Raw genomic sequence first — 12,823 nt, forward strand, 5'->3', positions numbered from 1 at the left:
GGGGTGCTAATGGAAAATAAAAACTGAGACAAATGAAAATGTGGAACACAAACAGGCAGGTGTTTCAGATGTCTGCCTACTTATTAAGGTGGATCTATATGATCAGAATGAATTGTAGCTCTGTGGGGACTGGCCAGACATTGGGCTGATGAAAAAAATAAGCTAATAGTCATGTTTTATTAGGTTCTACTAAACCAATATTCCTCAGAGAAAGTTATCTGGTTAGAGTCTGTGGGAGAAATGGACTTCTGGACTAAGACACAGAGTCTGACAGATTAATCATGATGTGTTTTAAAGACAATAAAGAAACTAAACTTCTATTTATCTGTTTTCTGCAGAGCCTAAAAGAGACACTGGAAGTAAATATGATTTAGTGTTTTGGGTTCAGTATGTAGGGGGATCAGGTCTGATCTACTGTCTGGTGGTGGCAGACTGGATCCTGATGTGGTTGCAGGATACATTTCTCCACATGTTAATGCAGTACCTACTTTAAAACCAGCTAGCATCCTTGCTAGCTTCCTGTTTAAATGAAACTGGATTATGTAGTGGTAACTGATTCACCCCTATGCTAATCTTTGAGCATCTTTCTGATTTTTTTTTTAAGCTTTGCATCGGTCTTAAACAAACCGGCCACTCTAATTGGTTGATGTGAGGAGACTATTGCCTTGCATCACCACGTATTCTTCAAAACATTCAAGATGGCGCACAGACCTAGCAGGAATTTGTTTCTTTTTGCCGTAGTTTCTGACTTACAATCAGGTTAAAAAAGAATCACAGAGTTGCCAGTAACGCCACTTAGCTTCAGGTTTTTACAGCAAAAAACGACACAGGTCATTTAGGTCTTCTGTACTGCACGCCATGTTTATTTTCTTCTGTTGCGTTCGCTCTGCTGAACCTTTCTGGACATTGTAGGCTGCCGCTTTATTGACATCACGTCCACCATTTTTCTGATTGGTTTTCTGATTCCGCGCTCCTTTGTTTCGCCCTAGAAATCCGTTGATTCCCCAGACTACGTTGGTACCGCGAGACAGTCTGGCTCGCCATGCTGAAAATCTGGATGTGTCATCTCTAAACACACTCACTGAAAACTAAATATGACATGGTTTCCCCATTTTAACTTGAGCTAATCTAGTGCTAATACATTAGCACCGCTACGCAGCTTCATGCTAACATCAGGTTAACAGCCTTACATGGTATTAGCAGCTGTACAGGGACAAAAACAAGTGGACACACACACACACAGATATTTTTAGAAAAGAAAGAATCAAGAAAATACTTCAAATTGTGTAGTGATAATGGTGATACTGATAATACTGGTGTAGTGATGCTGGCATAGTGATAATAGTGATACTGACAATAATGTTATAGTGATGCTGGTGATACTGGTGTAGTGATACTGGTATATTGAAATTGGAGATACTGATATACTGGTGTAGTGATACTTGTAAGGCTGGTGTAATTATACTGGTGATACTGATAATGTAGTGATATTAGTGTGGTGATACAAGTGATATCAGTGCAATGATACTGGTGTTGTGATGTTTGTAATACTGGTGTCTGGCTACTGTTGATACTGGTGATATTGGTGACACTGATGCAGTAATGCTGGTATAGTGACACTGGTGTAGTGATACTGGTGATACTGATAATACTGGTGTAGTGATACTGGTGATCCATGCAGGTCCGGAGAGATGTTTTTGTCCTCCTCTTCCATTCACATGTAAATCAGTTGAGGCAACCCCTGGGGTGTCCAGTCATGTGTCTGAGGCGACCAGCACCACGCTAGTCCACTGTCTAGTTCCACTGCTTGTCCACAGATTTTTAAGTTGCATCCAGGTGTCCTGACCAGTTTCTACATGTTTGCATTTCATGCATTAAATACCTGAATAAAACTTCTCTCATAGATGATAAAACTTGATTAACCTCTGATGGATAAATTATCATAAAATATTTTACTTCTACAGACATGTACAGAGACTTTTCTTCATCTTTAACATTATTTGACTTTTTCTTTGGCTTATCCATTCTATAGATATATTTATAAAATATTGTTTTGTTTCTATACTATATTGTTTATTCTTCAGTGATTGCCAGTGTGTTGGGTTACTCTCCTAATGTACACTGAAGTGGCAAAATTCCAAATAGACCATCCTCACGTATGAATATTCTAGAAAACAGCACTGAATAACATCAAATGGTTAATGCCAGCAGATCCAGGATAATTTGCATTTGTTAAAACAGACCAGCTTGTTCTTTAATCTTTTATCAAATTTACTGAAGTACTTCAGCATTTTAGCTCAGTTACGTCTTTCTAATTCATCCCAAAATTAAATTTAAATGAATTTACCATAATTTGGGTTAGATCTATAAATGATCCAGTATAACTAACAAGTTCTTATGAATTAATTATGGCATTCCCACATATTTATATATTTTCTACCAGTATCACTGAACAGGCTGTGTAGTTTTCATAAGGAGCTAAAAAATTATTTCTAGCACGACAACCCTTTTCGGACTGCCATTTTAATGCTAACGGCTGCCGACTCTGCTCTGCTGTTTAAACCTGTTTCAGGTACATCATGTTTGATATTTTCTTAATATCATATCTTTTGCTGCCTCAAATCAAAACTTAACCCTTTGCTTTCCTGACACAGGTCTGTACAGTAAATACAAAGTCCTCTCAAGCTAGCAGTTTGTTTACATACAGCATTAGTGACTTTAATCTGCTCTATGACCCAAATGTTTTTTTTTTTATTCTTTACTGGTGTCACAAATGTAGTGTAACCTGCTAGTTGTGATGTTTTATTGTTGTGTAATGTAGGTAGTTTAATACTAAAGAGCTTTGAATTAAGCCAGGCTAGCTATTAGCTGTGAGCTAACCAGTTGCTAACTTTGGGAAGCAGATCTTGTGTTGCTTGTGTTTTATCCACCTTTTTATGCACCTCACTTACAACCACGATTCAGGAAAAGTAGAGATGCTGTCTGAAATTTAAATAAAAACATCATATTATAAACCAATATTTCATCAGCAACAGTGCAAAGCCTAAAGATCAATTTCTGCTACGCACACAGACAGTTTCATCCTTCTCCTGTGTCGGTTACATTTGTGATTTGGTCCATTTTCAAGGAGCTTTGCTATCTGTCACTAGATGCAAAACATGCAACAATACCACCAAAACCACAGGCAGTGTTGAGTTTTCTGACACACAACCAGTAAAGACAAACCAGAGGAAGAGAAAGAGATACAGAATCCGCCAGATAAAAGCAACAGAAGAAGAAGAAGTAAAGAACAGTAAAAGAAACTTAATGGTCTGCATCTGAAAGTCCACCCTATTTCCTTCTTATGGTCCTTTTCCAGTATCAGCTCGTCTCAACTTAACTCGCCTCGGCTCGGTTTGTAGGGTTTCCCACTCGGCTTTTGTACCAGTTTACCGGTACTTTTTTTGTAACTCCACAGCCCAGGTTCTAAGCGAGCTGAGTCGGGTTGTGTGACGTCGCCAGACTGCATGCCACTATTGGTCAGGGGCACGGCCAATCAGGGGTCAGGGAGTGGCATCACTGGAAGAGCGACTCCAACTCGCAAGTTGTTTACATTACAACAAGCAATGATGCAACAAAAGTCTGTTTCGTGGTTCAACCCTGAGGTGGAGACATTTCTTTGCTTGGTTGCTGAGGAAAGGATACAGAGGGAACTAGATGGAGCGACTCGAAATGAAAAAAATCTATCAAGAGTTTTCTGACTCAATGTCTACGGCTAGCAATGGAGTTTTCAGCAGTGTCGAGAGAAGTTGAAAAAGCTTCAACATCAATAATCACTAGAGGGGTTATATAGACCACAATGCTTTGTGGACATGAGTTTAAAGTAGTGCGAGTGACATGAATGTCAAAGCAGGTAAAGAAAAAAACTATGGATAATTCATTCTATTGTTGAATAAATATGCAACAAAAACAGGGATACAAACAGAATAGAAGAACATTTAATTTTTTACACGAGTTTGGATTTGATTTGGAATGACGTGGTTGCCGTGGTGACAGTCTGTAGTCACGTGATCTGAAGATAACTAACTTTGTGTCAGAATCGCTAACAGAAGGAGTGCACTATGCTGTGTGCTATGTCGTGTGGCCCTGTGTAGAAAATGGGGGGTTAGGGAATAGCGTGGACTTTTGCACACAGCCATGGTTTTATTCTTCTTCTGGTGTTTTTGGACGGTTGTAAACAACATTCTAGCGGTGCATTACCATTACTAACTGGTGTCAGAACTCAGCACTGCCCGCTAGTGGATGAACTGACTTAACAACCATGGCAAAGCAAAAGACAAATGGAAGTATGAGGATGAAAACGTATGACATTATTTGAGATGAACATCCACGTTTATGTACAGATCATCTTAAGGCTAACGCAAATAGAAAAAGCAGCTGGATGTTATGGCTCATGCCAGACCTCTACTTTCTTAATCAAGTTAATTTGTTCCTCCTGGACTTCCCTGGTTGCTGCCTCTGCTCACATGTGTCTTGCCCTACTTAAACCCTCTCCAGTCTCTGCTTCCCTGCCGGATGGTTAACAACTTTTGCCTGGTCCAGATCCAGCATTTATCTCTGTTTCGGTCTTCCAGTTATCGACTAGGTACCGTCCCCAGATTATCATTGTCTTGCCTGCACACATCGGATCCTTCTTGTCCTGTGTTTGCCTGGACATCACCTCCTGCTCTGAACAACCACAGATTCTCACCTGGCCCTACTTGGCTAGTAGTCTTATGTCTGCTTCTCTGTGTATGATCATTGCCTTGACCACGGTATTGGATGTTGGACTGTTTGTTGGAGTCTTTACAGATTCCAGAGCAGTGCTGTCTTGGAATGCACTTCTACCCTATGCCACCGGATTGTTCCAGGTTCTCCTTATCAATCTCGATTTTAGTCATTATCAATAAATCAACTTCTATTAAAACATTTACACCTGTGTGAGGTTGAATTTCCGGGTCTTCAGTTACTCCTTACAGTTGGGTGTTTTTGTACGTGCTCAGACAAAGCAGCAAATTGCAGTTAACCCCTTAAGCGTTCATCTGTTATTTAAATGTTACTTAAAATTCCTTGTTGTCCTCTTGACTGACAGGTATCAGTATCTGGCAGCAAGAAGGCAGGGTGTAGCAGAACTGTAATTTTCATCTGGCTAACAGCACTCCTTAGCTTTAGCCCGCCAACCTCCATTACTGGTTAGATTCCGTTTGGCTTGGTTTGCTGTCGGCAACAGGCAACTCAGTTTGATGGGTGCCAATCATCCACCCCCACAATCCCATCCCCCCCTCTGCTCCACCTCTGTGCCTGTTTTTTTTATTTTCTCGAGTGACGACATGCGTGATGCTGGCAAGATGGTGATAGTGGGAAGCACTTTTCAGGTCTTGAGAAACCTATGGGTGACGTCACAGAGACTCCGCCCATTTTTTGGGTAGAGTTCAGACACTATTTACAAAGTAAATGTTTTATTGCATTTTCAATTGCATTTTACCTCCTGTGGAGATCCAGAAGACACCAGAATATGGATCTATCCCATAGACTGTATATAAGAGATGGGCGGAGCCTCCGTGATGTCACCTGTAGGTTTCTGAAGAGCTGAATTGAAGCTCGGTGGGCGGTTCCTACCATCCCCATCTTGGCAGAGGCATGGGTGTTGTCTCTCCCGCAAAATACAAAAATGGGCAAAGAGGTGGAGCTGAGAGGGGTGGGGCTGTGAGCGTGGCGGTGGGTGATTGACATCGAGTGAACTCTGACCTTTCTGTAGCTAAGAGCTAATTGAGATAACAGGAGCTAACCAGCTAACGGAGTTAAGCGGGTGAAAGCTAAGTTACACTATTAAACCGAAAATGGACTTTTGTACCAGGCTGTAAATATGTTTATATATGTGGTTAACATGTTTATTTCTGCTGTAATCATGTTTATTTCTGCTGTGAGGTTGGTCTTTTTAACATGGGGATTCGCTCTGTTTTGCCGCACCTAGTGGATGAAGGGGGAACTGCAGATTATGGCACTTTTGCTGGGCTTCACTTTTAACCGCGGGAGGTTGCCACTTGATCTATCCATATATCCATCCATCCATCATTCTCTGGGAAAATCCTGAGGCAGTCCTAGCTGATGAACTCCCCTCCAGTGTGTGCTGGGTCTTCCTCGGGGTCTCCTCCTGGTGGGATGTGTTGAGAACACATCACCAGGGAGGCGTCCAGGAGAAATTCTGACCAGATGTTTGATCCTTTTCTGGCTCCTCTGGGTATGTAGACGCAGCAGTTCTACTCTGATGTCCCCCTGGATGACTGAGCTTCTACCTGTAAGGGAGAGTCCAGACACCTTGTTGAGGAAACTCATTTCAGACGCTGGTGTTTATGTTCTGGCTCTTTGGGTCTCTACAGCTGGTGATGCTCGGTGACGGCAGGAAGATAGATGGGCAGTAAATCCAGATCTTCTCCTTTCAGCTCAACTCTTTCAGCAGGACAGACCGAGTCCACATCACTGTAAAAGCCACACCCATTCTCCTGTGGATGTCACGCTCCATCCTTTCTTCACTCCTGAACAAGACCCCGACATACAGTGACTCCTCCACTTGGGGCAGGCCCTCATTCCTGAACTATCACAAAAACCACAGATTCAAAGTTTCCCTTGCTTTTATTAGGGGTCACAGTGGCCCCCTTCTGGAGCCTGGAGATGCAGGTTGGTGGCTTTCTGTGGGACCCGGTGACATAGACCTCCCCTCCCACATTCGGAGCTATGAGGGATGGTTTTGACGTGAGCTGAGCATTAGAAGACTAAATGGCTACGTTCACACTGCAGGGCTTGCTGCTCATATCGGATGTTTTTGTGAAATCTGAATTTTTTTTGAAAGTCCGTTCACATTTCGGATCTAATGGGACTTGTATGTGATCTCCTGTATGAACCTCATGTGCACCAGAAGCGTCCCGCATGCCTAGAAGACACGGCGACGTGCGTGTGACGTCTTTGTGTTTGCAGAGGTAAATATGGATGGCAGCAGAGCATTTTGTCCAACCGTAGCCACAACGTTGTGAATGGGTTCGTTTTAAGGAGACGTTTACAGAAGAGGAAAGTAAAAGTTTTGGTCTTTGTGGAGCTGTGGCAGCAACAGCTGTCGAGAGAAACGTTTGGGTACGAAGTCGCAGATTAACGGAGAGTGATGTGAGCGCATTTCCAGATAAAGAGTTCATAAACAACAAACGCAGAATACTGACGTTTGTCGCGTGTCGATGACGCGTCGGTCGGTCTGACCGTTCAGACTGAAGTCTCATGGCAAAAGATCAGATACATATCAGATTTAGGACCACATATCCAAGCGACCTGGGTCGTATTGGAAAACATCAGATCTGTGTCGTTCAGACTGTTATGAAAAGATCGGTTACATGTCGCATCGGGGCTCAAACACCGGATTTAAGCGACTTCAGCCTGTAGTGTGAACGTAGTCAGTGAAACAATCCAGTAACAGCATGGCAACATCAGCGGACCAGACCAAGCAGGAGCCCAGACCTCCTGAATGTGCGTTCTTAGAGACTCTGTTCTGTTGCTGACAAGCTGGATGTTCAGCTGTTTTTCTGAAGTACAACCTAATTTTTTTTCCTGTTTGTCAAACATCTGATACATGTCTCAGGAGAAATACTGGCTCATGAGGTTTGCAGATCTCTGCATTCTGTTTTTATCTACATAATAAAGAGCATTGCAGCAGGTTTTTAGACGTTGTGGAATAAAAGAGTCGTCACAGATGCTAAAATTTAGCTAATCATAAGTGAAGAATCAGTTTGAGAATTTCATTAATTACCGGATGGAAACACATAAATTCACCCTTTTATTTAGCAGATTGTTTTGAAAATCATTAATTAAATGTTATACATTAGACCGAAACTCAGTGAAAGACTAAACCTTCAGACTGAAGCAGTCAGTCCAGCTAATTAAAGCTTATCTCATATTTACAGTGCAGACGTATGATAACAGTCAGATAGTCAGCAAGAAAGCCAGAAAGAGATTTTATATTTGGTGAGTGATCAATTCACGGTTCTGTCACCAATAAAAGTTTGATCAGCATTTTTATTTCTATCTTTTCAGGATTATTTTTATCAGTGATCTTTTTCCTCATCTCATATTCTAAACAAGGAATGCATTACAGAATTACTGCAACTCTCTAGCTTCTGCAACTCTAAAAATGCTAAATGTCCTCGTCATAAAAAAGCAAATGTCGTAAAAACATGGAAAAGAAAGAAAAACAAGACGAAAGAGCAACAAACAAACAGAAGTAACATAAAACAAGAAGATGTGATCTTTCGTCATCATGACCATGCAAAAGAGCCGGCTTGCTGTTTAGTTCAGCGTGTTTCCCGTCAGGCTTCACGCCGCGTCGTTCCCAGACCACAGGAAGCTCGAATTAGACGCGGTGAGACAGGTAGACGACGTCACGTTTCATCGTTGTGTGCATCATTGACTAAAAGTGAACTTGTAGAAACAGGAAAACAAGGTGTGACAAGAGTCGCAGTGTTATGGAGGCAACGTTATGCATCACGTTAAGACATTTCCTTTACATTTTTGGAGAGGAATGTATCTGAAAAAGGAATGCAATGCTGTATCAGACCGGAAACATTGTAAAAAAGCTCGGAAATTAGTAATTAAATAACCTTCTACTATTTATACATTCAGGCACTGAAAAATCACATGTAACTAAAAAAGATCGTCGCTGTGTTTTCCCCTCGGTAAGAACAGGGAAGCCGACACCTTGAAGTTGGCAAACGTGTACATTTTTCCTACCTAGTAGTAATGCCATGTGCATCCCGTTAGCGCCACGCGCCTCGCCCACCCTCACCTCTGGCAAACTATCTGCTCGTGTGGCTTGTCTCCTCGCTGGACAAAGAGACAGATGGGTGGACGGATGTCCTCCGGCGCGCAGACCGACCTCCCCTCTCCGCTGTGATGGCCAGCTCTCACCCAGCGACCCTGAACTCAGTCACTTTAACTATACAAGGGCTTTTACAAAAAAGCTAAGTTGAACAGCCACACAATGGCTAAAACATAAAGCACATCTCTACTTATCTCCACTGTAGTTTCATCTTTTCTGCTGTTGGATGCATTTGTCTGTTTTCTGTGTTTAGTCTGTTTGCCTCAGCTTGTTCTTAGCGAGTAGCTCTGGCCACGCCTTGCCACGGAGGAACGGCGGTCCGGTTGATGTGGAATGATGAAAGAGGAGAGGACCAGGTACGGGTCAAGATATGGGTTCATCATAGTCCAGACGTGGACCTGCAGGTGGATGCTGGACCGGAGCGCGGCTGGTTATCCGCTGTCAGAAGAGGTGTGTGGTGCTGTGGAGGGAGAGCGCCGCCTACGGGCGGTGGAAGTCCAGGATCGCTCGGAGCGTTCGGAGCGCTCCGATGCTAGAGAAGCGGGCCGGAAGCGGTGAACGAAGCCGTCCAGGAAGTCCTGCTGCTGCTGGGTTATGGCTTGGGAGATGAGGCAGGGCAGTGCCTGCAAGCTGCCTGTCACAGAGTCCAGCTTGTCCTCCAGCGTCCCAATGCGCTTGTCCAACTCCTCGCTGCGCTCCTGGAGCTCCGACACCAGGTCATACATCACATTCTGGGTCTGATGGAGGACAGAAAGAAACACGGGCATGTTGGGAGACAGCAAGAGAGAGAAAACAAAGACCTGACATGGAGACTGGTGAGAGCTGCAGGCGGCAGCTTCAACAGCTGGAGAGAGAGGACAGAAAAGCCTTCATCGTCACAAATCTCCTCACTTCACATTTATTAAATCAGGATAAGGAGAAAGAAACACCGTCTGCTCGTAGAAACAGGAGAATAGTTTCAGGACATCAGCGCTGATTTTATCTTCTGATGGATTTAACAGCCGGCAGCTCCGGTCCACAGACGACTCCTGCAGTCTGCACTTCTGGTGACTTGCAGGAACTGTGATCTACAGGGACTCCTTCAAGAAATTATTTCAGTATCGTCTCTTCCACTCAAAACCCAATCTGGACCTGATGTTTACCCCAGAACCAGGTCTGGTACCAGGTCATCAGGTCCACCTTCTCGTGATGGGTCATCCTTTTATTCAGGACCTTCTGGTACCAGATCTTCCTCTTCATCAGGACCTTCTGGTACCGGTCTTCCTCTTCATCAGAACCTTCTGGTACCAGGTCTTCCTCTTCATCAGAACCTTCTGGTACCAGGTCTTCCTCTTCATCAGGACTTTCTGGTACCGGGTCGTGTGTAAAAGATATATTCATATATATATAAAATCAAAGAGTTTTCTCTCTGTGGGGCTGAAAACAGAGCTGTTGAACTACTGTGGGGTCCTCACAGATAGATCTGACCACTGGGAACAGTAAGGCCAAGTAAACACACATTAAAGGGGTCGGCCTTAGAAGCTGCTATAATACACTCTGGAGTGCAAATGCCATCCACATCAATAGCAGCTCCAGTAATGCAGCTTCCTTTGAACCTCTCTGTGCTGCAGCAGGTCAGCAGGACACAAACTACTGAGACATGACTTTTTCTGTGCCGTCAGCTCCGTCTTCAAGCGTTAAAAGGAGTTTTTCTCACTAAGAATTTGGTCTTTGGCTGAAACTGTTGAATGATGATTTGTGTGAATGAGCAAGCAGATGTGTCCATATGGACATAAACCGAGGTCTGCTGAGATGTTTCCTCCAGCATCAGACATGAATTCATGGCTTTCCAGATGTGCAGCAGCTGATCTGATCAAGGTTGTACACGTGCTGATCAGCTGTTTCTGATTCAGCAGTTTAACGGAATATAAAGCAGGCAGCAGGATCCTGGAAAAATAAAGCATGTTTTCATGATTACAAGCCCTGAAATTATCAACCAGATCCCAGTCTGGCTTCAGGAAGCAAGACCGGATCCCAGTCTGGCTTCAGGAAGCAAGACCGGATCCCAGTCTGGCCTCAGGAAGCGGAACCAGATCCTAGTCTGGTTTCAGAAAGCGGAACCAGATCCTAGTCTGGCTTCAGAAAGCGGAACCAGATCCTAGTCTGGCTTCAGAAAGCGGAACCAGATCCTAGTCTGGTTTCAGAAAGTGGAACCAGATCCTAGTCTGGCTTCAGAAAGCGGAACCAGATCCTAGTCTGGTTTCAGAAAGCACAGTTCTGCTGCTATACGCTGAGGCTACTGGGAGATGTCCCATGATGCACTGGGCTTCTCTCTGCTCTGTTTATACTGTCCATGTAGAAACATTTAGCATCATTATCACTCATTCAACCCACAGGCCTAAAAGGCTTGATCGGACTTCTTCTTCAGCTTGACGGCATCCCTCACTGCTGGTGTCCGCCAACGAGTTCTGGGATTACCGCTACAATGGCCACAACTCCAGATGGGCACTTTAACAACAGAGGCACAAAACATAGTCCACTCGGACTCGATGTCCCCCGCCTCACTCAGGACATGGTTGAAGCTCGCTCTGACAGGGGACTCCACCAGAAGTTCCCAGCAGGCCCTCACAACACGTGTGAGCTCTCCAGCTGTGACCGGCATCCTCCCCCACCACCTGAACCAACTCACCACCAGGTGGTGTTCAGTTGACAGCCCCCTCCCCCCTTACCCAAGTGTCCAATACTTGCAAAGTGCACATATGGACACTCTTATGCTTAAACATGGTGTTTGTTACGGACCATCCATCACGAGCACAGAAGTCCAAAAACAAAGTTCCATTGGGAGTAGGGGCATGCCTTCCAGTCACGCCCCTCCAGGGGGCACTGTTGTTGCCCATGTGAGCATTGAAGTTCACCAGTAGACCAAGTGTGTCCCCACTTCCTACACTGCCTCCGAGGACTGCGGAAAGGGTGGAAACTATGAGCTGCTGTTCGGTGCATAAGCACAAACAAGAGTCAGGATCCATTCCCCACCTGAAGGTGGAGGGAGACTATCCTCTCATCCACTGGGGTAAACCCCAATGTACAGGCACCAAGTCAGGGGGCAATGAGAATGCCAACATCTGCTCGGCACCTCTCACCGGGAGCAATTCCAGAGTGGCAGAAGGCCCAGCCCATGTTGACAACACTGGTTCCAGCCCATCTTGATGACACTGGTTCCAGCCCATCTTGACGACACTGGTTCCAGCCCATCTTGATGACATTGGTTCCAGCCCATCTTGACGACACTGGTTCCAGCCCATCTTGATGACATTGGTTCCAGCCCATCTTGACGACACTGGTTCCAGCCCATCTTGATGACATTGGTTCCAGCCCATCTTGACGACACTGGTTCCAGCCCATCTTGATGACATTGGTTCCAGCCCATCTTGACAACACTGGTTCCAGCCCATCTTGACAACACTGGTTCCAGCCCATCTTGACAACATTGGTTCCAGCCCATCTTGATGACATTGGTTCCAGCCCATCTTGACAACACTGGTTCCAGCCCATCTTGACAACACTGGTTCCAGCCCATCTTGATGACATTGGTTCCAGCCCATCTTGACAACACTGGTTCCAGCCCATCTTGATGACATTGGTTCCAGCCCATCTTGACGACACTGGTTCCAGCCCATCTTGATGACATTGGTTCCAGCCCATCTTGACAACACTGGTTCCAGCCCATCTTGACGACATTGGTTCCAGCCCATCTTGACAACACTGGTTCCAGCCCATCTTGATGACATTGGTTCCAGCCCATCTTGACAACACTGGTTCCAGCCCATCTTGACAACATTGGTTCCAGAGCCGAAGCCGAATCAAGGTGAGTTCAAACTATATGTAGGCAGAGACGCTCAACCTCGTCCAAAAACTCAGGCTCCTTCCCCTCAGGGAGGTGTCATTCCACATCCCTAGAGCTAGTTTCTG

General features: G+C 44.6%; 1 protein-coding gene across 2 annotated transcripts in view; it reads right to left on the reverse strand.

Annotated features, from left to right (window-relative positions):
- Positions 1 to 9,306: 9,306 nt before the first annotated feature.
- Positions 9,307 to 12,823, reverse strand: part of kcnn1a (potassium intermediate/small conductance calcium-activated channel, subfamily N, member 1a) — a gene marked incomplete at both ends in the record, with an annotated part of 83,656 nt that continues 80,139 nt past the window's right edge. For both annotated transcript variants that reach the window (XM_079243188.1, XM_079243189.1), the window contains one exon: positions 9,307 to 9,612. In XM_079243188.1, the coding sequence (XP_079099314.1) occupies positions 9,307 to 9,612 (306 nt within the window). The remainder of the gene's footprint in view (positions 9,613 to 12,823) is intronic.

This window comes from Telmatherina bonti (genome assembly GCF_933228915.1).
Source record: "Telmatherina bonti genome assembly, chromosome: 7".
Lineage (NCBI taxonomy): Eukaryota > Metazoa > Chordata > Actinopteri > Atheriniformes > Telmatherinidae > Telmatherina > Telmatherina bonti.